This window comes from Sapajus apella, unplaced genomic scaffold (genome assembly GCF_009761245.1).
Source record: "Sapajus apella isolate SASKATOON/1434 unplaced genomic scaffold, GSC_monkey_1.0 scaffold138, whole genome shotgun sequence".
NCBI lineage: Eukaryota > Metazoa > Chordata > Mammalia > Primates > Cebidae > Sapajus > Sapajus apella.
The window spans coordinates 194,356-221,277 of record NW_022437078.1 but is presented as its reverse complement, the minus strand read 5'-3'; the positions used below and the strand labels follow the sequence as shown (position 1 = coordinate 221,277).

The 26,922-nt window shown below is 46.9% G+C and overlaps 1 protein-coding gene across 2 annotated transcripts in view; it reads right to left on the bottom strand.

The window, feature by feature from the left end:
• The window catches only part of GALNT10 (polypeptide N-acetylgalactosaminyltransferase 10), a 222,595-nt gene extending 197,187 nt beyond the window's left edge, over positions 1-25,408 (bottom strand). The window contains exon 1 of one of the 2 annotated variants that reach the window (XM_032263772.1): positions 25,250-25,408. In XM_032263772.1, coding sequence (XP_032119663.1) covers positions 25,250-25,408 — 159 coding nt within the window. The remainder of the gene's footprint in view (positions 1-25,249) is intronic. The other variant, XM_032263773.1, reaches the window with a different exon arrangement.
• Positions 25,409-26,922: the final 1,514 nt, after the last annotated feature.

The window sequence follows — 26,922 nt, the reverse complement described above, 5'->3', positions numbered from 1 at the left end:
GTGAAACCCCATCTCTACTAAAAATACAAAAAATTAGCTGGGCGTGCTGGTGCGTGCCTGTAATCCCAGCTACTCAGGAGGCTGAGGCAGGAGAATTGCCTGAACCCAGGAGGTGGAGGTTACGGTGAGCCGAGATCGCGCCATTGCACTCCAGCCTGGGTAACAAGAGCGAAACTCCGTCTCAAAAAAAAAAAAAAAAAAAAAAAAAGAGCTAACAGAATTTGAAACAATGTAAACACTGAAGCACCCACATGGACTTCCAGAGACAGTTTGTAAAGTGGCTGCTGCAATAATCTTAATCTCCGACATCCTCCAGACCCTGGTCTCTGCCTCCTCCCTCTCCATGAATCTTGAACAGAAAGCAGTGAAAACATCAGTGGCAGAAGCTGGCATGAAACAAACAGGTTTCCCTCCACTTCAGAGGGGAAAGAGAGGAGAGAAGAAGAGAAGATAACAATTACTGCCACAAACTACCTTTTTAGATAAATCTTTATACACCTAAAGCTAGATAAACCACCAGCTAAAAAAGAGAAAGGTATGCAGATACTCAGAGCTAAGAGGGCCCTGCCAAGTCTTCCTCCTGCCCCAGGGCTGAAGCCTTAGCCCTAAAAACGCAGTAGCTTCTACTATAGAGAACACCAGATCCCTTGAACAAGCAATTCAAACACTTTGGAGATCGGCTAACATACCTGCAGCAGTGATGCATTCAGACGGCAGAGCTGCACAATGCATGCTGTGGCATGTTTATTCATTTTTAACCATGACAGTATTCTTTTGCTGTCTATCTTCAGGAGAAGGAAAATCACCATTATATCTTAGATCTAGAAGAACTAAAAGGCCAGGATGATTAGGAAAAAGAAGAAAAGACAGGTGGTGACCTCCACATCCCTGGAGCTATTCAAGCTAATACCTAGATAACACCTTTGAAGGCAACTATAGAGAAGACTCCTCTCCAGAGTGAGATGTAGTACTAAATGATTCTTAAGCTTCCCTTCCAACTCACACTCTGTTTCTAAAAATAAAAGCAATCCTTTTAAAATTAATTTTAAAAAATCACACAAGTTATACGTATATGCAATCATATCTCAGAACCAACAACAGCATAATGGAATTTACAAAGCATTTTTCCCATGTGTATTTTCTCAATTAATCATTGCCACAGCCCTGCAACATAGCTATTACTGTTATTATCCCCATTTCAGAAGTGGGGCAGGGGCTCTGAGTTTAAGTAATTGCTCTGAGGTGAGGCAGTTGGAGAGTAGAAATTGCTGACAGCTCTAGGTTTCCCTCTGACATTTTCCCTCCTCCTCTTCCCTTATCTTCTCCCCTTTTTGTCTTCTGAAAAGTACAGTTTCATAATGAGAAAATGGAGGAGAGAAACAGAATGAGCCTCCTGTACAGGTAGCTGACTGATTCCCCTCCTGTCACTTTGAACCACAAGATGATTCAGGGAAGACTTACTCATAACCTCAGTGTGTAATGAATATACTGAGTTGTGCAATAATTTAAAAAAAAAAAATGGTTCATGCATATCTGAACCAATTTTGAAAAGAAAAAAAATGAGTCCCTTTTTTAAGTTTAAAAAAGGAAGCATTCTAGTCTAAAGTGAGGAAATGAAAGGGAGGAGGTTTTGGGTTTTTTTTTTCCTTTTTCCAAAATAGGCTCTATCATTCCCACCGGTGATGAGTGCTCGCTGCTTCTGAGATCACAATGAAACATGAGGCTGAATTCCATAATGAACCAGCACAGAAGACAAATGCCAATTCATTAAAGATGGAAAAAAGATTAATTCTAGAACATAAGTCCCTCAGGTTGGTTATCAGGTTTGAATTTTCAATAGGAAAACCACCTGCTTTTTTATTTTGGAGGCTGATTTTTTTGTGCTTGAGTTTTGGAGGCTGTTTTGGTCCTCAGAATTCAGATCAAAACCGATTTTTCTCAAAAATGTTTTAGCAAAGATGTGGGTGGAAGTGGTTAGGAGTGATTCCCATCAAAAAGCCTTTCAGCATTCCAATTGCTTGAAGAAGCCACATTTCTCAAATGACTGGAAGGAAATGAAGAATCCTGAAGCCCTGCACTAGAGTTGAACAGTTTCTATAACATACCCTCTCAATCTTCTTTCTGATGGAGAACTCTGGAGGGGAGAAGTTGCTATGTCCTTCTTGCAATAGAGGCTCTTGGGGCCCAGAAAGATTTAGTAATTGGCTCCAGCATACACAGTACAGGCTGGGCAATGGTTCATGACTGCAATCCTAACACTTTGCGAGACCAGGGCAGGAGGATCACTTGAGGCCAAGAGTCTTAAGACTAGTCTGGGCAACATAGTGAGACCGCCTGTCTGTACAAAAAGTACAAAAACTAGCCAGCATGGTGGCATCTGCCAGTAGTGGGGATGTTGTGGCAGGAAGATCACTTGAGCCTAAGGGTTTGAAGTGCAGTGAGCTATGATCACACCACTGCTCTTCAGCCTGGGCCACATAGTAAGGGAAAAAAAAAAAAAAAAAACACAGTACAGACTTGTATCCTAACTGACTGATATCCTGTGATATCCTGATTTATATCCAAGCCAGTGTCCCTTGCCCCTCAAGACATAAAGCACTTCCAAAGAAAGATGTCCACTTGAGTTCAGCTTCCTGAAACCCAGCTTAGCCACTATCTGTGCCTATACAGAAAGGAGAACTGCCAGGCATCCCTCAAAGCATTAATATCTTCAGACGTAAAACATAAACTGGGAATGGCCAGAAACTGCCATTTAAAACATGTGGGAATGTTCAGCCTGGGGAAGTTGTTTTTCTTTTCAAATTCTTAATCCCTACAAATGGAGAGTGGTGGCTGTAGTTACCACTTGCTTCTCTCATCTCAACCCTTTGCAAGAAGCTAATGCAAAGAACTCGAGGAGAGCATTGCTGTGTTTGACTGTAAGCTGATAATAATAGCAACAGGACCTGATGCTCATCACATGCCAGGCACTGTGCTGAGAACATTAGTTTTATATGCATATTACAGATTAGGAAACTGAGGCACAGAGCGGTTAAAGCTACCTGCTCAAAGCTCTAAAGTAGAAGTGTTGAAATTTAAACCTACAGATCTGACTCTGGAGCCTGTGATCTTAACCACTCCACCACTTACAAGCTGTGTCATTGTGCTTAAGTTACTTAATTTTTCTTTCTTTCTCTTTTTCTTTTTTTTTTTTTTTTTTTTTTGAGATGGAGTCTGGAGTGCAGTGGCACGATCTCGGCTCACTACAACCTCCGCCTCCCAGGTTCTTGCAATTCTCCTGCCTCACCCTCCCGAGCAGCTGGGACTACAGGCGCATGCCACCACGCCCAGCTAGTTTTTTGTATTTTAGTAGAAGTGGGGTTTCACTGTGTTGCCCAGGCTGGTCTTGAACTCCTGAGCTCAGGCAATCTGCCCACCTCGGCCTCCCAAAGTGCTGGGGTAACAGGCGTGAGCCACCACGCCCGGCTAGGTTACTTAATTTTGCTAAGCCTTATGTTTGTAATCTGTAAATTAATCTCTGTTGTTACGACAAAGAGAGAAATCAGATGATGAAAATGTGAAATGGGGATGACAGCAACTCCAGAAGGTAGTTCGAAGCACTAAATGCAATAACATAAGTGAAGTATAAACACTTAACATCAGTATGGTCCCACTGCACAATTCCAAGGATGTTATTTATACACAAAGATGTGCTACAAGGCAATTCTGCCTGGCACAATGCCTGTCATGGTAGAAACGTTCAAATGCTACCACTATTATTCATCACCATTGTATGACAACGTTAATAATCAGGGTTAAGAACCAAGGGGAAAGCTGCTCATCCATGAAGGCAGTGTCAGCTCCTTCCAAGAGCTCTCCTTTGCTACCATCTATTCTGATTTCTGCTTCATCAGAACCCTGTCAAGCCATCTCCCATGGGACATCTTGGTTCTTATGAGCAATTTCGGGCATGTCTTACCTCCTAAACAGACGATATAAACTTCTGGAGGGCAGACACTGGCCCATGCCTTGGAAAAGCAAAAGGCTTTCAGGAACTATGGTGACTTTCTTTTTTTTTTCCTCAGGCCCATACTGACTGAGACTTTCTTTCTTTCTTTTCTTTTCTTTTCTTTTTTTTTTTTTTTTAATATATTTTACTGCATTTTAGGTTTTGGGGTACATGTGAAGAACATGCAGGATTGTTGCATAGGTACATACATAGCAATGTGGTTTGCTGCCTTCCTCCCCATCACCTCTATCTGGCATTTCTCCCCATGTTATCCCTCCCCAACTCCCAACCCACCGCTGTCCCTCCCCTAGTGCCCCCCCAACAGACCTACGCATTCCTCCCTTCGAGAAGTGGAGTTGAATTCTTTTTTGGCACATAGGTTGAACTTCATGACTCAATTCTAATAGGACAAAATTTCTATGATGATAACTACTTTGGAGACTAGGTCCTATAAGGACTGTGGCTTCCTGCTTGCTTTCTCCTGCTCTCTCCCCCTCTCTCGGATGGTGTGCTCTCGGGAAAGTGAGCTGCCATGCTTCAGGGACACTAAGGCTTCCTTATGAAGGTCTTGTGTCGATGAACTGTGATCTCTTGCTGGCAGCCACGGGAGTGAACCATCTTGGAAGTAGATTAACCAGCTCTGGTTGAGACTTCAGATGCCTGCAGTGCTGGCCAATATCTTGATAGCAACCCCATGAGAGACCCTCTAATAACACCACCCAGCTAAGCCCAAATTCCTGACCCACAGAAACTTCAAGACAACAAATGTTATTCTGTTATGTCATCACATTTTGAGATAATTTGTTATGCAGCAATATAAAACCAAAACAGGAAATGCTTGCTGAGTTTAACAGCAAGCAGACAACAGGAAAGTCACAGTTTCAGGGCAGACGGAGTAATCTGCATACTTGGATGAGATTTTCCCTACTGTTAAGACAAAAGAGAATTAGATGGAAGACCTGAGACAGACTGGCTTCATGCAATCAGATTGTGGCTCAAAAATCACCAAGGGAAAAAGAGAGGGGAAAGTGTAGATGAAGGTTGACTGAACAGTTCAGTACTGCACTCCCTCCAGAGAGGCCGTAGTGGGGGCTCCAGCTCCATCCCCTACTGTTCCTTCCCCAGCCCAGGGCCACCCTCCAATCACACCCCCTGCCTCCAAGTTCCCCAAAGGGACCAAGCCCTGTCCTGCCCTCTTGCCTTTGCACCGGAGAAATCCTCCTCTCCTACCATCCCGTTCCTCATTTATTCATTTTTATTCATTGAGTTTTTAAAAACTTTTATTGTAAAATAATTTCAAAGTCATAGGAAAGAAGCAAGACTGGTACACAGGATCCTGTATATCCTTCATCCAGGCTGGCTGTTACCATTCTCCATAACTGTTTTATCACTCTCTCTCTCTCTTCCCCAACTACCTATATCTAAAATTTTTTTCTAAGCCATTTGTGAGAAAGTTGAAGACATGAGAACCTTTATTCCTAAACTCTTCAGTGTGTATTTTCTAAGAACACAGACAACAAAATCAAGAAATTTCACATTGATACAATACTATTATCTAATCTACAGTTCATATTCAAATTTTGCCAGTTGTTCCAATAACGTCCTTTTAGTCTACTTTATTTTTTCTGGTTCAGGATCTAATCCAAGATGGTTTATTCCTTTTCTTCACTTATCAAATATGTCACATGCTAGGCATTGCGTAGAGCACTGGGAATAAAATAGTGTGGGAAAAAACAGTACAGCCACTGTCCTGTAACACTTATGGTTTAAAAGAGGCATGTTAATCAAATAATCACTTATTACAAGTCTGGATAATCACAAACTAAGATACATGTTTCAATGCCTGAGTGGGCTGAGGGTTGGGGTGGAAGGGAGTCAGAAAGTTATCTTGGAGTTGGGACACCTGAGCTGCCATTAGAAGGGTGAGGCAGGATTAGCCAAGCAAACTGTGTGTGTGTATGAATGTGTGTCTGTATGCATGTGTGTGCATGTGTGTCTGTATGCATGTGTGCATGTGTGTATGTGTGTATGCACATGTGTACGCATATGTATGTGCGTGTGTGTATGCACATGTGCGTGTATGGGTATGCACATGCATGCGTGTTTGTATGTGTGCATGTGCACGTGTGTGTGTGTGCAAGTACATGTGTATGTGCGTGCCTGTGCTTGTGTGCATGGTGGGTAACTGGAAGAGTGATCCAGGTAGTGAGAATGACAAGTGTCAAAGCTCTGCTGCAGAAGGACACATGGCTTGTTGGAGGTCAGCATGGTTGGAGGGCAGAGGTGGGTGAGGGCAGAGTGGGGGTGGAGTTTAGTTTTTATCCTGGAACAGGAAGCCACTTAGTGTTTTCCAGTGGCATGATTTACATTTCCAAATGATCACTCTGACTGCTGCATGGAGAAAGGTAATGAAAATAATGCAGGTCAACCATCTTTTATCCTCAATCCCAAAGTCCAAACAGCCTTTTTAAATAACTTTTAAAAAGTAACTCATTTAGTGACAAAGCCTGACCTGAATAGACATGAGGCTATTTATAGTCTTTATTTATCCTCTTACTAGGGTGAATTCATTTTTGCTACAGAAAAAAATTTGTTTGATTATGGGGAGCACTTTAGATCCCACTATAGCTATTACATAATAATATATGCACTGTATTAACATTCCTAAATGAGAAAGACCATTCTGCCAGTGTTAGAGACTAACTGTTGTGTAGCCCCAAAACTCCTATGTTTAAGTCCTAACCCCCACAGTGGTGGTATTACGAGATGAGACCTTTGGGAGGTAATTAGGTCATGAAGCTGGTGCCATCATAATGGGATTAGTGCCCTTGTAAGTAGAGACATGAGTGCTTGCACTCTTTCTGCTCTCTGCCACGTGAGGTCTCAGCAGGAAAGTCACTGTCTATATACCAGGAAGGGGGCCCTTGGCAAGAACCTGACCATGGTGGTAACCTGATCTTAGGCTTCCAGCCTCCAGAACTGTGAGAAATAAATGATTTTCATCGTTTTGTTTGTTTTTTGAGATAGACTTTTGCTCTTGTCACCCAGGCTGGAGTACAATGGCACAATCTCTGCTCACTACAACCTCCATCTCCCAGATTCAAGCTATTCTCCTGCCTTAGCCTCCCAAGTAGCTGGGATTACAGGCATATACCACCACGCTCGGCTTATTTTTCCTTTCGTATTTAGTAGAGACAGGGTTTCACCATGTTAGTCAGGCTGGTCTTGAACTCCTGACTTTCGATGATCCACCCACCTGGCCTCCCAAAGCCAGGCGTGTGTCACCGTGCCTGTCCCAAATGTTTCTTGTTGAAGACACACAGTCCCTGGTATTCTGTTGTAGCAGCCCAAACTCACTGAGACAGTTATCAATGTATTGCCTCTCAGCTCCAAACCCACCTTTACAGCCTGCTGTGCAAAATGGTTCTGGGCCCTTAAACATGTTTCCCTTGCCAGCTAACATGATGTTAACAGTAGTTCGTAGAACAAGCTGGAGAGACACTGCAGGAGGAAAGGCTGTTTTCACCCTGGTTCTGGTGTGTTCAGCAGGCAGGTAGCCTGGGTGGTGTCTCTGGCACTAGCATCCTGCACAGCCTCTCCATGCCTAGCTCCTGCAGTATGTGTAGCTTCTCCATTGCCTGGCTCCTGCAGTATGCAGCAACCACCGGCATCCAGCGACCAAAAGCTTTTCCCAACACCCATTCTCTTAGGTGGTTTTGTAGCAGAATGTCTTCTATGAGATACCTCACCATGTGTTTCTTCCTCCAGCACCCTAGCAGACAGATTTCTTGTGTACTGCGCTGGGGTGGCACTATAGTGACTGCTCTACCACTCAGTAAGCATAGCTGTGCCCTCTCCAACAAAGTCAGGACCTCAGCCTGTGGGGGACTCTTCCTTGGGTGCTGTATCTCAACCCTAGGGGTAAGAGCTCCTCCTCTATCCGCTATTCCTATATTCTTTAGAGCGATTTTCACTTCTTACTAGTCAATTCTTCATTACTCTAATCTCCTGTAACAGTAAAAATTCTTTATATTAAACTTCCTGTGTTCAAATTACTGTGTGGTTTCTCTGTCCTGACTGAAACTTGACTAATAATTCTGAGTGCTAAAATGTGCCTAATACACAGGGTTTGGGCTAAGAGATTCCAGATCTGTAATCCTAATGGCATCTATGTACCACTTTTTTTTTTTTTTTTTTTTTTATGTACCACTTTTTAAATGCCAGGCACTATTTAAAGTGTTTAGTATATTTGAATTCCTTTAATCCTGATAACTAACCTGTGAAGTAGGTACTATTATCAGGCCCATTATAAAATGTAAGAAATGAGAGAGGAAAAATAAAAGATTAAGGAAATTTCTCAAAGTAACACATCTAGTAGAGGGCAGAGCTGGGTGAGATTCAATCCTAGGCAAATCTGTGGGGTGAGTGGGAGGGGCAGGTAGAGGTGACAGCCAGGAAGCCAGTGTGAAGGTTAACGTGACTCCTTCACTGTGCTCTCAGGCCTGTGCTCACTCCACCTACAGCATGCATCCCACTGCCCTGGAATTATCTGTCTAATGGACCAGCTGGTCCTCAAGGGCAGAGACCGTGTCCTTTCCTCCTAGAATGTCAAGTGCTTAGCAGAGAACCAGCCTGGGGCTGAGCTGGGGCATGTGCAGTATTCAGTCAAAAACTGCTGGATAAATGACACATTGAATGAAGAAGAACTACAGACCTAAATACCAGCTACACGGCAGGCTGAGCTTTCCAGGTCAGGTCCTGTGCCTGAAGTGCCCTGGCCCCTTAAGTGCTGTCCTGGCAGTACCTCTGCCTTAGCTGGTCTGGTTGCAAACATCTGACAGTGGTTGACAACATGGCCTCCTGGTCTCTTTCAACGACTGAACTCCAGGACCCATCCAAAAGCAAATCTGGTCACCCGAATTCTCTGCCCAACACCCTTCATGCTCCTGAGAACTGGAGGATGGAGTCTAGCTCGTGACCTGGCCCTACCTGTGTTTCAGCCTCTCCCAGCCCCACTCCTGGCTTTACTTTTAGGGGCCAGCAATATTGAACTTAGGAGACCCAGTACATTCTATGCTCTTTTCCCCACTCTGGACTTTTGACTGCGCTATCCCCTCTACCTGGAATCCTTTCACTAACTACCCTACGCCCAGCCATCCCTGTCTGGCTAAACCATCCCACTCCCCTTGAAAGACTTAGGTCAGGATTTCCTCCTTCAGGGAGCCTTTTCTGCTCAGCCACCCTGCCTTTCTGGGTTCACTGGCTCTCCTATGTGCTCACATAGAACCCTGTACCTATAGCTACCAAGAAAGATCTAAATGTCCTCTGACTTGACCTGTTTAGTGTGTGGAGTCCAGAGAAGTGGCTAAGGCCTAGGACTCTGCAGGCCAGTCACAGCCCCACCAGTGACCAGCTGTGTGGCCTTGGGTGAAACATGTCATCTCCCCTAGTGCCTTCATCTAAATGCCTTCATCTAAAATGGGGATAATTATAGTGAGTATGTTATTGGGTTGCTGTGAGGATCACAAATGATAATGTATGCAAAGTGCTTAGCACCGTTCCTGACAAAGACAGTCTGCAACAATAGTAACACACTCCTTAAGCTCAAAGACTGCACATTACACGTCTTGGTGGCCTCAGAACCTAGCATGGCACCTGGATCACAGAAAGGCATAGTGGATGAATGAATGGATTCATTCTCTCTCCACCCCAATAGCCTCCAAACTGGTCTCCCTGCCTCCTGTGGCACCTGCGTTGCCATAGTTACTTTTCTGAGGCTTACCCCTGATCAAGTCATCCTCTGCTCAAAAACTACCCATGGCTTCCTTGCCTCCCTGGCCCACCCATCGGGACCCTGTGACCCAGCCCTTACCCACTTTTCCAGCTACTCTCTAACAGACAAGTAAAGTTTCAGTGACTCTGCCTTACTCATACTCATTGTTCTGGAAACAGACTCCTCACTTCCTGCTGTCTGAGAGGCCACAACCCTACCATGTACACTTTGCGAAAGTTTTAACCTACTTCAGGACCACCTTTAAGATCACCACCTTTCAGAAGTCCTTCCTGACCTCAACCAGGGTGCTCTCTTCCTCTTGGCTTCCCACAGCACTGGCTGATCTCTTGCAACACTCATCATGCTCTGCCTGACACACTGCAGCCCTGTGAACTTGTCAGCATCCCTTTTTAGACTAGGAGCTCTCTCAAGGCAGCAGCTGTTTTTTGTACCTATCACATAGTAATCCCCCAAATCAATTTAGTGAGGACCCAGAACAAAAATATATTAAATCGTTGAGCTCAGAACAAAAAGATAATACAGTTAAGTGAAAGGCATTACCTACCATGTGTTTATTTACTAGGATTCAAGGCTAATGGCTCAGATTTTTTTTAAGAGGTTTATCTCTTAATAAGCGGAGTGGCTTTAGTTAAAGAACATATATGTGCAGTGTAATATGCTAATCCTCCATGGAAAGAGGGAATCTTTCCCATGAATTAAAAAGAAATGTAAGTAGCTGGAAGAGATTAAGACAATTATCCCTGCCTTTGCAAAGGTGTTTTATCTATCTCCCCGAAAATATAACATACAGACACACTCATGCACACATAACACAATCTGATGAGAAAATGGAACATGGTCCATGTATTAGTTCCCTAGGGCCCCCATAACAAAGTACCAGAAAGTGGGTGACTTCAAACAACAGAAATTTATTATGTCACAGTTCTGGAGGCTTGAAATTCAAAATCAAGGTATTGGCAAGAGCTATCCTGCCTCCACATCCTCTAGGGGAGATGCATCCTTCCTCCCCTTCCAGCTTCTGGTAGCCCCAGGTGTACCTTAGCTTAAGGCAGCATCACTCTAGTCTCTGCCTCCAGCTTCTGACAGCCAACTTCCCTCTCTTTGTCTCTGTGTCTCTTTTCTTATAAGGATATCAGTCAATCACACAGGATTAAGGCCCACCCTACTCTGGCATGACATCATCTTGATAAGTTACATTTGCAACAACCATATTTCCAAATTAGGTCATATTCTGAGGTATTGTGAGTAAGGACTTTGCCATACCTTTTTGAGAGACACAATTCAACCCATGAACCAATTTATCCACTTACTGGGACCTGCAGTCCTTGGGAAAGCCTGGGGCATGGGCCAGCAGTCCTCTTCCTTAAGACACTCCCTATAGACTGCAGGGACGCTACTCACAAAAGAAGTAAGCAGGGGTCCACCCTTATATTTTCCTCCTAACAAGCAGGGGGAAAATATAATCCCAGACAAGCCACTTAATTCATATTCTAAAGACTGTCTGGAGGGAGAGAACTAAACGGGTCCTCATCCAGAGATATTACCAATGAAGCCATGTGGACTGAGCACAGGGACTGCTTCTGATGAAAAGGTCTCAGAGGAAGAGTCCTTTGACTGTTGTCCTAGGGAGTTAACACCATGAGGCCTTCTGATCTCAACAGGGGAGAAAGAAGTCTGTTTCTTCCCACACTATGAGAACACAGCCCCTTAGGGTGAAAGTGTACAATTTCCCTCAACACCAAGAACAGACCAGTGTCCAAACGAAACATGGAGGAGTGGTGAGAAGAAACATGGAACAGAGTCCTATCTGTAGGATATCTGGGAACACAGGCATGCATGCATTCATTCATTCATTCAACAAATATTCATTGAGAACCTGCCACGTGCCAGCACTATAAGGTACAGCAGTAAATAAAACACACAACGTCCCTACCCTCATGGTGGTTAGTAGCTACTAGAACAGAGAAATAAACAAGTAAATAAATAAGCAAGGTGACTCCAGACAGCGCTAAGTTGCTGTGTGGACATTTCACAGTCGAACAAGTCATGGAGTACATAGGAAAGAGGTACTTCAGATGATATGTTCACGGAAGGCCTCTCTGAGGAGGTGACTTTGGAGCCAAGACTTAAAAGATGAGGAGGAACTAGTCATGCAATAATCTTTGGGAAGAGTATTCCAGGCAGGACCACATGCAAAGGTCCTGAAGAAGGACCACGCTGGATGTGTAAGAAGGGTAATGTGGCTGCAGTGCGACAACCGAGAGGAGGGGACACAGTGAGCCTAGAGGTAGCGGGGCCAGATGCGACAGGGGTTCATGCTGTGTTTCAGTGCAGCACTGGAAACCACTGAAGAGTTTTAGGAAAGAGGCAGAAATCTCTGATTTACCCTTGCAGATGTGCACTTGGGCTGTGCATAAAGAATGGACTATGATTTCAGGGTGGAGGTGGGAGAAGATCCAAGGAGGCTATGGCAGGAATCCAGGTGAGATGTGATGGGCTGGTGGGAAGCTGGAAGAAAATAGGTGGATTTGGAATCCATTTCAGAGATGTAGTCAGATCCAGCAGAGAATTCAGGCCTCACTGAGTGTCGAAAGCTGGAGGGATCCTTAGAACTTATCCTCCCAATTAACACAGCTTACATAGGAGAGAACGGAGGCACCGCAGAGTCACGGACCCAACTAGGGTCACAAAGCAACTCAAGGTGGCTCCTACCTGAGAAGTCAGGCTCCTGACCGAAAACCCAGGGCTCTTTCACCATGAAAAGACTAGAACAGGGTCAGCAAACCATGGCCTGGCAATCCAGCTTGCTGCCTGCTTTTGCAAATAAAGTTTTATTGGGACACAGCACTCCCATTGGTTTATGTAGTGTCTGTGGCCACTCATGCTACAAAGACAATCTGCGTAGTTGTGGCAGAGACTATATGGCCTATAAAAACCTAGAATATTCTCTGGACTAAAAGATCACATAAAACACAGTGGCCAAGTTTGGGAATGGAACTTTTCAAAAAAGATAGAAGCCTAGGCTCACAAGAGAGAGCTCTGAGATCTTTTCTTCCCCACTGGAGCCTCACCCAAGGGGATGTCCTGCTAGGAAGGCTCCTTCAACATTACATTCCTCCGCCTAGGGAAATGGCAATACAAGGCACTATAACAATCATGCCACCACAGTTGTACAAATTAAATTCTGTAGACATTTCCAAGAGACAGATTAATTCTAGCTGGAAAGATCAGGGAAGGCTTTCTGGGAAGGGAAAGATTTGAGAGGTACCTGAAAGGATGCGTAGAGAGCACTCAAGAAATTCTTCGGTCACCCCTGAGCCACAGCAGACTACCTAGGACTCTGCTGAGCTAAAGAGAGTGAGTTCCCTATCACTGGGGGTGTCCAAGCCAAAGGTGGTAACCATTTGGCAGGGATAAGGTTGAGGGAGACTGAATGTAATAAGATATAATTCCTTGAAATTGAGGATTCCATCGTTGTAGGCATATGGCTTCTTTAATGTAATTTCTCATCATATTTGCGAAGAGAGGGACACACAGCATAGAGACTATGTGGGTTGTAGGGGGAGGTGGAAGAAGAGACAGAGAAACACACACAGAGAGAGGAGAGCACTGAGAATGAGAATAGGAGATGGGTGAAAGAGTCAACTCGCACCCAAAGTCAGAGAGAGCCCATACAAGCCGCAGAGGGAGGAAACCCACACCCGGGCTTTCTCCCACCTAATTGCTACAGAGAACAAAAGAAAGCAAAAGCCTGACAATTAGAGTTAAAACTAATCAAATGTCCCTTTAATACCTCTGGCTTGGCACTTGGCAGCCTTCTTAATGTGCCCCATTGTTCCCTGAGAGGCAGCTGAGGGCTTTGGAGGCGGGAGCCCTCAGCTGCCTCTCTTGCTGCCAGGGGAGAGTGCAGAGCAGCAGGCAAGTGGGGTCCAGGCTGTGAAAGGGAGAAAGGCACACCCCAGGCTGACTCTGCTGGGAGGCTCCACCCCCACAAGCAGAGGGGCCGCACCCTAGTGGGAAAGACAGCTCACACCACACCAGTGTCTGACAACTGCCATGAGGGAGGGATGGCAGGAAGAGTTATGGCTGGGAAAACTGACTCTGTTCCCGTGCCGAGAAGGCATTATTCCCACTTACAGGTGAGGAAATGGAGGCCAAAAGATGTCAAAAGATTTGCCCAGAGGAGTCAATAAAATATGGTAGCTGAGAGCACAAGTTGGAGAGTAAGAAATCTGAGTTTGAGTGCCATAACCTGTTTCTTGCACAGGCCTGGGAAGTGACTTAAGTTTCCCAAGCCTCAGCTTTCCCATCTGTAAAATGACAATAGTAAGAGCACTCGCCCCCTGGGACTACAGCACTGATGAACTGAGATGGGCACAGCACACAGCATGCAATAAGAGCTCAGTAAACTAATGAGCATTGTTGTTTCTGCATGGACTCAGTGCTCAAGGACAAAGCTAACTCCTGGTGGCCACACTGAGCTGTGCGCTACATCCCATGCCCCACTGCCACACCAGGAGCCACCTGGAGTCTCCAAGGGAAGGTTCTTGAAATGGCAGGCAGAGGGGCCCCTACTCCTTCCCTGGCAATGAACCCTATTCTCAAAGACATGAGTGGCTGTGTTCAGCTGCCTCTGGGGGGGCCGAAGCTGTTCTCATCCAGGCGCTCTCTTTTCCAGAAACCTCCTGGGTACGTGTGAGGTGCCCTCAGACCAGGAAGTGTAGCATGTACCATTTCTGCTGGGAAAGCTGTCTTCACTCTATTTAATGATCCTAACACTCCCCCAATATTAGGAAGGTACATTCTGGGGTTTCCTGACAGGCCAGGAAGCACAGGCAGAAAACAAGGTGAACTCTGTACCTACATCATTTCTTTTTTTTTTTTTTGATGGAGTCTTGCTCTGTCACCCAGACTGGTGTATAATGGCATGATCTCAGCTCACTGCAACCTCCACCTCCCAGGCTCCCAGGCTCTGGTGATCCTCCTGCCTCAGCCTCTCGAGTAACTGGGATGACAGGCCTGCACCACTATGCCCGGCTAATTTGTGTATTGTTAATAGAGATGAGGTTTCACCATGTTGGCCAGGCTGGTCTCGAACTCCTGACCTCAGGTGATCCACCCGCCTCGGCTTCCCACAGTGCTGGGATTACAGGCATGAGCCATAACCCCCAGTCTGTACCTACATTTTTTAACAAATCTAGAGCAGCCCCTGACATGGCTAGAAAAAAAAAAACAACTTTATTAGACAGGATAGACCTGAAATTCAGATACCTAAAGACAGAGAGAAGCAAGGCAAATGGTTTCTTGAGCTGAGATAGAGTGGGAATTATCTAAATTTAAACATAAGTGAGTCTGTCAGAGCCTAAGGTTTATATACTTATACTTCCAGGTAATTATTATTTTTTTCTCTGAAAAGTACATAAGTCTTAGAGACAGAAAGATTAACCTCAACTTAGTGGCTTTGTGACTAGTCGGGTCACTTATGCTCTTTGAACCTCAGTTTTTGCATCTGTGAAGTGAAGTCCATGAGCCCCGCCAAGCCCTGCCTCCACAGTGATAGAGAACAAACTGGGAAAAGGCTATGAGAGGTTGTAGATCATAAGGGAGGGCTCCCAAGCTGAATGTCTCCTGCAGCCCAGCCAGTTGTGTGAAAGGGTGAAGTGCCCAGGTTTTAGACCACTAAGGGTAGCAGGGGCAGTGGCCAACTGGAGAGCTGGAGTCTGTCTAAAGGAGACAGCTGCTCCCCACATCCAGTAAATCCTTACTATACTTGAACCTGAACCTAGCTGCTGGACTTTCTGATTTTTCAAAAAAAAAAAAAAAAAAAACAGAAATTAGTATAGAATTGTTTTAAAATATGAAATATTCTAATGTTTAGGTACTGGTAACATACGAACATTTAAAAACAAAGAAACCCTATTATCTATGGGCCAGCACTGTTCAAGACACACAAAACATATCTCTGGGCTGCATCTGGCCCACAGGCCACCAATCTGCAACCTCCATTAAAGTATACAGGTTAAGGTGATATAAAAATACATAAAGGTCAAAGAAATTAATAAAAGACACTCTCTGAATGAAACAACCATTAAGATTTATTATTAATAAAATCACCACAAATCCAAACGACAGGCCCTGGCTCTCCAAGAACAGAATACTAACTTTTCACTGAAGCTAGGTACCAAATTTAGAAACTGGTTATTTCACAAATAGGCGCGCGCGCACACGCGCACGCACACACACACACACACACACACACACACACATTTTAACTGTCAGCAGCTGACTCTGATCAATACTCAGGAGGAAACATGCAAAAAATAACAGTTTTCAGTTGAGCACATACAATGTGCTTTAGCAGCAGGAAGTACTTTTCACACACACACCCCTGCCAGATGTTTCCAACCTGTTCCCTCAAAGAAACCCCCTTCCCTCCAGAAGCCCCTGCCAGGCCCCTCTGCTCAGCAGCCCGCCTCTCAGAGGAGGTTGACATTTGTAACTCACAGGGGAGACCCACACAAACACACACAACCCTGGCGAACTGGGCTCTTGGGAGGCTGCCCGAGTGCGGCATCCAGGCGGCACGTGGGACCGGCTATAATCCCTGCCCTGGCACAGCTGCCTGGGTATTCAGCTAAAAGAAGAGCTTTCTAGAGTGAACAACAAATCCAAGAACCAGGCTCATGGGGACCTCAGTGATAACCTCCCACTGAGGCCTCTTTAAGTCTCTGTGAGAGGGAGTGGACCCACAGACTCACCCAAGACCATCCAGTCAGTGGCTGGCACAGGCAGTGGAAGGAAGCACCCCAGCCAAGTTGGGACCCTGTTTTCATCACTTCCTAGCTGTGTGGCCCTGGATATGTTACCTGACCTCTCTGTACCTCAATCCTCACAACTTTAATTTAATTTAATCTAACCATCACCACGACACAGGAAGCAGTGATGATTTGGGGATTCATTTTGGGAGAAGGAGCCAGAAGCCCCAGAGGTCAGGCACAGAGCTGGAAAGTAGCAGAGCTGGGCCTGGGGATCAGGTCACATTGGTTCCCAACTCCACACTCTCTCCTCTGCTCTCTCCAGTACACAGGGTCTCCACAATACTAACCCTTCCCAGGAGACCCCTAGTTCAGCACATCACCCACTTACAAGCACCTTATCTTTGCCCATGGCAGGAAGGCAGAGCACCCATCCTAGAAGAGCAGCAGACTATGGGCATCAAAAGAAAACAAAGTTCTAGGGCCCCAACCAATCCTCTCACCCCACAGGAGAGGGATTCCAAAGTGCACTTCCGATCCCTGTCCTGGACTGGAGCCTGATCTGCTTGCATCAGATACAGTGCCACTGCTAGAAGCACCACAGAGCTCCCCTGTGGGTACTGATTGACAACTTGGGAAGCTGCAGATAAACAAAATCCCCAGGAATAGAAGTTCAAAGGCTGGTTCCGAAGCACTCCTGGGGAGAATGAAGTGGGCCCCTGGGGAAAGAGAGGCCTGTCTCTCCGGTCAGATGGGTGGAGAGGAGTTCCCTGTTGGACCCTCAGTAGAATTTGTTAAATATGTGATCATTGGCCAAGCCCAACCCAGCCCCGTCATGCTCCTTGGGCATGGATCCTGGTGTCACCATCTTTAACAGGCCTCCAGGGATTCTGAAGCACCCTAAAGCTCAAGAAGAACCTAAGGCTAAGCTTCCAGCACTCAGCCAACAGTTACTGAGGACCAACCATATTTTTCACTCACTCACTCACTCAGCCATTCAGCAAATATTTTAGGCAAACAAGAGGGATCAAGGGAGAGGTTAGTTCCTGCCTTTAGGAAGCAGACAGTCTGGACAGTTTTTAAAAAATTACAGCATTGCAGGACGGATTTATACAAAGGGCTCTGGGCCCTGGAAGGAAAGAATGTTAACCCAGGCTGCCCCAGCAGGGGTTAGTCAGGTCTAGGTGCAAGGCTGCAGGGAAGAAGGATGTTAGAAGTCTTCCTTGAAGGGTCTCTTATCTAAGTAGGCAGAAGAGAAAATCAAGGCTCAGAAGAGCTAAGACCCTTGAGCGACCCTTGGGGGCTGGAGTGACCAAAGAGCACTTCCTGGAGGTGGCAGGCTATAAGCTGAATCTAGAAGGATACAGAGGGTCTAGGGTGTCTCCCAGGGTGGGAGTCGAGACAGTACCCCAACAATTGCTTTGCATACCAAAGTTTCAGGGGGACAGTACCAAGAGCAGCCTCTGCATGCACAATTTCCTCCCTACCCCCAATAATCAGAGACTGCACCCACCTGGCTTCCTTCACATCTTCTGAACCCCATGCTGTCAGGTCAACCACTTATCCTCGAATTGCTCACCTTCCAGACAACAACAATGTATGCAGCCCTACCTATCCCAGCAAAGGGAAGCCACAGAGAATTAAGTCCCTGCCATAAGCCAGGCACTTCACAAAGACAGCTGCATCACCATGTTTACCGAGCACTTGTTCTATACCAAACATTTTGCCTGTGGTTTTGCCCACAGTGACTCACTGAACCCCCAAGAGAACTCTCTGCCATAGGTAACATTACTCTCATTTTACAGACCAAGAATTCCAGGCACAGAGTCGAGCATGCCCAAGCCTAGGGTTTTGAATCAGGTGGTGTAGTGCCAAAGCTAGAGCACTATATGCAGCCCCACATGCCTCGAACCAGGAGGAAAGGGGACAGGAGGAGGCTGAGGTAGAGGTTTCTCTTCAAGGACACACCACCACCACATGACCCTATGTGCTCCACTTTGGCTATTGAAGAGGTTCAGTCTTAGGGCAATGGTCTCTCTCACCTGCTTAGATGTCTGGGCTTGCAGGAAGGGCTTAAGGGGCAGGGGTGGAAGACAGGTCCTTTGTCTTGCTCCGATACGGAGGAAGTACGGTGGTTAATGACTTGGTACTAGGTCAGAGCGCAAATACCAGCTCCATCGCTACAGGCTGTGCATCCTTGGTCAAGCACCTGCTACTCCATGAGTTTTGGTTCCCTCCTTCTTTCCTACCTGGTTACAACTATATTTAACAGATGTACAGGTAAAGGACGTAGCAGAGTAAGTGCTAAATAAATGGTAACTGCTATTACAACTATTAGCATTATCAACCTCATTATCAACCATATCATCATCATTCTTCAGATCAGTATCATTGTATGCTGTGGCTTTCATCACCTGAGAAAACTGAAGAAAATTTAGTATCTGAAGCTCAGCATTCTCTTAAAACCAAAGGGAAGGAAAAAATAGACCTGCTTTTTTCTTTTCTCTCCTATCTACACTCAGCAGAGGGCAGCAAACAGGAACCATCCAAAGATAAGAGAGAGAGAAGAGACACATGGAGAGAAAGCTACACACGCATAAATACACACCCACCCACCACAGCAAGCAGAATTGTTTAGCTTCCTCTAGCTTCCAAAGTATGAACACTCCACCTCCTCCAGCTAAGAGGGCCAGGCAGAAAAAACGTGGAAGCTGCAGAGACAGAAGTTCTTTTTCAGCTTGAGAGAAATTTTCAATGAATTGACTTTTATTGTGTATGGGGGCAGGGGAGATAGTTCTCAGGACGTCTGTGAGGGGAAAGGAAGGCCGCGGCAGAACTGGTAAGTAAGATTCAATAAAGACAGCTTTCAACTGCTCTTAATCTCCACCCTCCACTGCGTGTTGGCAAGCATTTGCACCCAAGCCTTCCTCAGCAACACACTGAGGCCCACACGGCTAATCATCTCAGCCAAAGGGTTGCAGGGCTGGCGTAAGAACACAGACCATCAGACTGCGGGTTCTGTGCCCAAAAATGGGTCCAGGGTGGCAAAGGGCTTTTCTCTCCAGCACCAAATCTCATCCCCAAGGAGTGATTACTGCCTCGAACACTGTGTCAGCAGGACTCTGAAGTGAATATTTGTGGGTTTCTTCTCTAGATATCTTTCTCCTCTTCTAAAAAAAAGTCACCCAGAGTCTTCTCTAGGGAACTGCCATTCTTAGATCTGGGTAACCCGACTCCACTCCTAGCTCCGGGGTAGCTTAAGGCAATCAATAGAGCTTATCCTCCTGAAATCTGTGAATGGTTCGGACAACACATTAGATCCAAAGTGGACCAATAAGACCTAAAGGAGATCTTGCTAGAGCTTACAGAAAAAATGTTTTCTCTCTTCTGTAGAAGCTGCCAGAGGAGACAGACCCTTTCCTCTAGCATCTAGGTGTGGATCTGAGGTCTAAAAGAGCTACTAGCATTTTTTGCTGCCATGGAGCCTCGGAATGGAACAAAGCCAACACACAGAGAAAGTCAGAACCAACAGAAACCAGAGGAAAGGAGACCAAGCCCTGACAATGCCATAAACCTCTAGATCACACCATACCTGAAGCCAACTACAGTCACAGGGACCAATATATTCCCTTACTCATTTCAGCGCACGAGGCATAATTTGTTTTGTTTCTTGCAACTGATAGAGAATCTGAGGTCGCTCTTAGGCTCAGATTCTCTCTGTCTATCAGGGATAGCAGTAATGGTGCCATGTGCTACGTGGCCTTTAATTCCTCCACTCCCGGCCCTTTGCCACATAAATTTCAATCCATTTTAGTTACTTTTAAAACTATAAAATGTTGGAAAGAAAATGTACAAAAATGGATCTACAAAAAAATAGGCAGGTAAGTCCCAGCACTGGCCTCCAAAATTTGGAGTGATAACCTTGGTTCCTGAGAGAAATAATGGTAGAAAAGGATCAAATATTAGGTATATGGGGGGAAAAAATTTCTTATGGTGAAACAGAACGAGAACTTGGAGAATGTATTCTGATCTGCATTCCTCCCTAAGGGAACTTTTTAAATTTGTTTCCCCTTTTCTCAGCCTCAGTTTTCATACCTACAAATTGAGGGGACTGGATGACTAGATGACTTCTGAAGCCTCCAGCATGCTCTGATACATTTGAATCATTCAGCAAACACATCTTGTCTACCAAGTGCCAAATCTTGTGCTTTGTGCTAGAAGAGGGTGTGTTCCATTTCCAGCAGGGGAGGCCACGATACACTTCTTGCCATGGGAATTCAGGTGTGTATGGGCTACCTCCTTTCCCCACTCCACTGGGCTCGAGGACAGAGGTTCTCTGGAGAAACAAGACTCTTATTCAAGGCCTTCCCTTACCAGCTCTGACACACATATGGGATGCAGAGCGTCAGATATATGTAACACAGGAACCTCTGCAAACACCGCATGAGCATTTAGCTGCCATGGGGCTTACTTGTAGCTGCCAGGTTTGCCTCAAGGTGCTTTTGATTCAGTGAGGAGATCCTGATGCCATCTCTGTGTAAGAGCTGACTGTGGACAAGGTACAATTAGCAAGCTAGATGGTTATCTTTTTATAAATGGGCTTTTGCTTTTCATTCCTGATTCCATTATCTGTTACCATGTCACCGGAACCAACAGATCAAAGGCGAAACATCCTTAGACTACAGCCTGAGAAAAGACATTGAAATAAGAACATACCCCTAAGTTGTGGCCCCATAACAAGTTAGATACAGAGGCCTGTTTAAACATACTACCACTATTCAGATGTGCTTCCAAGCATATTCACAGACCCTCAGGATGTTAGGAGTTGGAAAAGCCCTAACAAAATATTTATTCCCTACATTGCAAATGAGTTTCTGTATGTCATTAACTCTACTTGAGTAGTCCTGCTGAGAACACTCTCAGCCCAAGTCTGATAATAGACACAAAAAGATTGATTAGCAATATCTGCCCTGTCTATGGGAGGGGAAGCATCATTATAATATGCATTTGCCTTTTCCCTTCTGAATCTAAGCCTCACTTAGCAGACGATGAATCTACGGCCCAGAGAGATTAAACCTCTTTCCTGAGGTCACACAGTGAGTTTAGGGCAGGAGAAAAGACTAAAAGCCAGATCTCTGTTCCCAGGCCTTCGTCAGCTGGGCTCCTTGGTAGACTGCAAGCCAAGAATGAGAGAAAGAATGCGGGGAGCCAGATTTGTTCTGGCAAATCAACAACCCTTCCCTAGTAGTGTCAGATTTCACCTGGGCATGCAGACAGAGGAGTGATTAGCAAGTTAAAGGATACTAATCCTTCTGTGGAAAATTAAGGAAATCATTCCAAGGCTACATTTCTATGATACTTAACTTTCTGATGGGCAACGCTTCTGCCACCAGGAAGACTGAAAAAAAGAGAAAATAACATATTGATTTCTGGATGTTCTACGAATAAAGTTCAGCTCTAACACAGTGAGAAAGAAATCCTGATACTTGAAAATTAGTCATTGGTATTCCATTATTCCACCAATTTCTATTCCACATATGCTATTATCCAGTGAAGTCATTTTTCAATAAGAGATTATGGCTCAGAAATGAGGAGAGACTACACTGAGTTTCCTTACTTGAGATTTTAATAACATGTCCCAACCCTGGAATATGAAATAGACTGTTGAATTAAACCAAGATGTTAAACAGATTGGGGCTTGGAATGAGAGGGACCCACAAATTAAAAGGAAGATGACTTCAAGACTGGCTTTTCTTGTTTGGTTTTGCAGCTTCCCAAGAAGCCAACTGTCTGACCAGATGACTGCCAAAATCCTAGAAGCATTATGTGTCCTTTATAAATCAGCTATCCTACCCAGCTTCAGAGGTATACCCAGGACAAGCTGGCATGACAGGTTTGTAGCCCTTCATTCTAGATGATAAACACTCTTAATTTGAAATTTCATATTCTTTAAGCCAGTGGAGAAATCAGGAGTTAGAGAACTACTCGAGTAGTGGATATGTTACTTCCAAAGAAACTTATTTCAAATCCATATGGAACACATTTTTCATTTGGATAAAGTCCTGTCAGACTTCCCTCCTGAGCCTCTGCAGTTATTTCTACCAGAAAGATCAACGAGGTGCTCAAAGATGACTCTCAACAATTGTTAAGAGTGACAGGCTGAGCTCAGAACTGGTCAGCCCTGTCAAAAAAGCTCTGTATGCTCAAGATGCCAGATTTCCCAGATAGCAGCCTGGAGTGTTGCGTGTATGTTCCAGTACACTGAGAGGAGGGATGGAACGCCATCACTCCGAGAAGTCAGCCCCTTTCCTCAAGGCGAGCTGACATTCAAGCAAGGGACTGGGGGGCCAAGCCCAGTGCTCTGCATCTGTGGGAGAGTGAAACAAAAAGGGGCTGTGTGGAAATTTGGCAGGGCGTTCTTGAAAGGCAGCAGATGAATGCTGAATCCTGTAGCACCTAGAAGAGCTTATCATTGGGGAGACAGCTCCATTCTGCTGCTCCCAGGAAGCAAAGAGATTTTCTTTAAAGCAAGGATAATCAGTTGGTATTCCCTCTAACCCCCCCAAACCCCCTTCACCACTTCTTCCTCCTCTCCATGCTATTCCAGAGAAAATAAAATGAACAAAAAACTAGATCTTCCCAGATAAGCCTATCTATCCATTTCAGTTACGGGCTCTGAGCAGCACCCAGCTGTTGCTCCCCTCTCTCCCTGCCCAAAAGGCTGCCTTACTCCATCAATACCCTCTTGCACACGTGAGTAATTTACTTTGAAAGCTCAGGCCAAACTGGCAGTTAACCTTGACCTTCTCTACACATCTGGGTCTATAGAAATGAAAATCAGGACGTCTTTGGCATCTATAGCAAATGAAATACGAGGGCTTTCTCCAGGCAGAGGCAAAATATCAAGCACTATTTTAGAATGGGCTACAGCTATTCTAAAGGAGAGTTGGCCCTAGGGTATGACACTCCCCCTTGACCTGGGGCTATGTCCAGTGTGAAGCCTCCACAGTTAGAGATGCTACAAAAAGAACTCCTGACTCAAGACAGAAAAAAAGAAGTGACCACTGTATTCCTCATTGATGAACACATAGTATCACAGAATGTTGGAGCTGGACCAATATTTATGGTTTAAAGATCAAGAAAGTAAGATTCAGAGAAGGAGAGGAAAGGTGATCAAGGACACACACAGTAAGTTAGTGGTAGAGCTGAGGACAGAACCCCCAAACTCCTGACTCTGATGCTGGTACTGAATAGGAACAGAGGAAAGGAATTTCATGAAAGGAAAACCCATACGGATACAGAATTTTAGGGAGAGGTCTAAGCTGGCTATCAGGGTTTGAACCAGGGGTTTAGGAAACATATGGAAACCTTAGTTTCTAAACAGTAAGCTCTACCAGAAAGATCAATGAGACCCTCTAGGATGGTTTGCAACAATTAACAGAGTGACAGGCTGAGCTCAACTTGGTCAGCTCTGCAGCAAAGGGCCTTCTGTGCTCCAGATGCCAGACTGCCTAGACAGCAGTCTGATACTGGGAAGAATAAGGAAAACCATCAATCTCAGAAAAGCCAGCCTCTTTTGTCGAGGCCAGCCAACAATCAGTCAAGTCTGACCCTGATACACAAATTATCCACTTCTCATGGGGCCAGGGAAATCCCGTAAGAAAGCCTGAAATGTTCCACTGTATCAAACAGTTTAAGCAGTACACTCACTAGCACCTCCTGGGAGGGTGGGAGTGATGTGACAGAGCTTCTGCTATCAGGGAGCTGCTAGTCTAAATGCATGCACACACACATACACACAAATATACATGGGTAAGTTCAAAAGAGGCAAAAACCATGCCAATCCCAGTTTTAGCTGCAATAAACACTACAACTAATCAGACTAGACAAGTTTCGAAGAGATAGGGAAGGCATCTGGTGTTCCATCCTCAGGACACTGGGCCCCAATAGCTTCTGGGACATTTTGGGGGTCCCCCCACCAGAGCCCCACCTCTGGACTCCCAGAAGGTCAAAGGCAGCAGGTCCCTTAAGGACCAGGAACTCACCCCCTTCTCCACCCCCAGGGGCCTGAAGCCTCAATGGGAGCCTGATCTTCACATTCTTTAAGGAATCCACAGGATCTGAGGAAGGAAAAGGCTAGAGTTGGGGGGGGTGGTGCGGGTGTTGAATAAATGGGGAGAGGAGGAAGGCCCAGGTGTCTCATTGGGCGGATGGGAAATCAAGAAAAGGTCTGACCTGAGCAAGGAACACTGGGATCAGCAGGTGGGGGTTGTGGGCAGGGGGGGGGGGGCGGGGGGGGGCGCTGGGGGGGTAACTGGACACCAAATACTGGACACGAAATAGAAGAACCTGAATCTTCATTCCTATTGGCAGAAGGCAGGAATCATCCTGGGATACAGGGATGCACATAGGATCCTTCAAAATAGATCCACGGGAAGAGGTCAAGGAATACCAGACGGGGACAGAAAGGAAGGTGGTAACGTGTGGTGAGAAACAGCGTCCTGGGTTCTAGCTCGGACTCAGTCTCTGACTGGTGTGGGACGCTGGACAAGTCCCAACAGGACTCAATTTTCCCATCCAAAAAATGGGAAGAGCTGAAGAGTCAAAGCTGACTCTGAGGAGGCAGACAGCAGAAGGTGGAGGAGGAAATCGCAGGCTAAAAGTAAATTCAGGAAGGGGGTGTTCCCGGCCTGTGGCAACGGGGGGACTCACCTGTCCCGCCGCCGGGACCACCGCCGCCCCCGAACCCCCGGGGGTGCCGTCGGGCTGCCGCTCGCGGTACAGCGCCCAAAGCCCCACGTTGGGCAGGAGGACCAGGGCCGCCAGCACCAGCGCCACCGCCTGCAGGAGCCGCTTCTCCTTCCGCCTCATCGGGGCCGGTCAGCCCCACCGCACCCAGCCGGCCCCGCCGCGCCGCCCCCAGCTCCGCGCGTCCGCCCGTCCGCCCGGCGGCGGCAGCAGCTCAGCGAGCAGAAGCGGCCGCGGCGCCGGCCCTGCTCCAACTCCGCGGCACTTCCGCTGCTCGCCGGCCAGGGAGCCGGGCGCCGCCACAGCGCCGCCGCCATGGGTGGGGGGTCGCCGCAGCCGCCACCGCCCCCGAGTCCCGCCGAGCCGCCCGCCCTAGGCCGCTCGCCCCTGGGTCGGCTGTCGAGTTTCTGCACCGCAGCCTCGGCCCTCTGGCGGAGAGTCTTGGCCCGCCCGGGCTTGGCAGGATGCGGGGCCGGAGCGCTTCCCCCCTCTCGAGCCGCGATGGTGCGTCCCGCTCCTCGGTGGCTCCCCCGCCCTCGAGAGCCTTGCGAAAGTCCCGGAGTTGGCGAGTTGGGCGCTAACTGGTGCGGGCTGGGCACCGCTGGGTGGGGTGCGTGTCCGCGCGCCCGGGGACCCTGCCGCCCCGCCTGGCAACGTCCGCCCGGGACTGCAGCCGAGCGTTTGCTGCCTCGCTGGGGATACGCAAATAGTGCTGGGGGCCCGCCAGGCGTTCTGCGCCTGCAGCCCGCTGGGGCTGTCGCTTCCCGCCCACCTAGGCTCTGGCCCCAACTCCTGAGGACCTACATTTTGACCCCGGGGACTCAGTGTTCCCGGCCATGAAACGGGGTCACAGCCGTGCTCCACGCTCACCGTTCCGCTGGCGGGCCCTGGTTTTCTTTCTCTAGGAGGCCCCTGGCATTAGGTGTGAATGCCCTCTGGAAACTGTGGGGAGCTGTGCCCTCCCGCCGCCCGTCTGTAGATCCTGCACACTGGTGGGTAGGTGACCGTAGCCTCTCTGCAGCACCTTTCCTCACGCAAGCCAAACCCCCTTGGAGTTAGAATGCCTTGCATTCTCTCTGGTGCTTCTGGACCCTCAGCGCACTGAGCCCTTCCCCGAAAGCTCTTGACGGTTTCTCACATTCAGACAGCGAACCGTTGGCAAGTGTCTACCAAGTGCCACTCTGCCAGGCTCTGGGATAAAATGAAAACAGACCTGAGCCCTGATGTCTGGGAGCTGAAACATGAAACATGTAATTGCGCTAGACCAGGCAATGTGTCTGCAACTGTGGCCAGGGCTTTGACGGAGCAGTCGGGCTTCTGGGCGATTTGAGGGCCGCGGAGCTAGACTCCGACAGTGATGCCAGCGACTCCTCCTCGGGGCACTGGACGCTGGTCACTTAACTGCCTCTTCCCCGATGCGGAGGAACGGAACTCTCCCTTGGCTGCCTTCCTCTCTGCCATCCCCACATTCGTCCTCTTGATTCTTTTCTTCTCTAGCTCAGCCGCTGACCCCCGTGCCTAGCTGCCCCCAGTCCTTGAACAGCGTTCTGCCAACTCTTGCCTCCCAGTTCTTCCAGCTCCAGGCTGAGCGATGGGGATTCAGTTTTCTGACATGACAGCTCAGATCTTGATTTCTG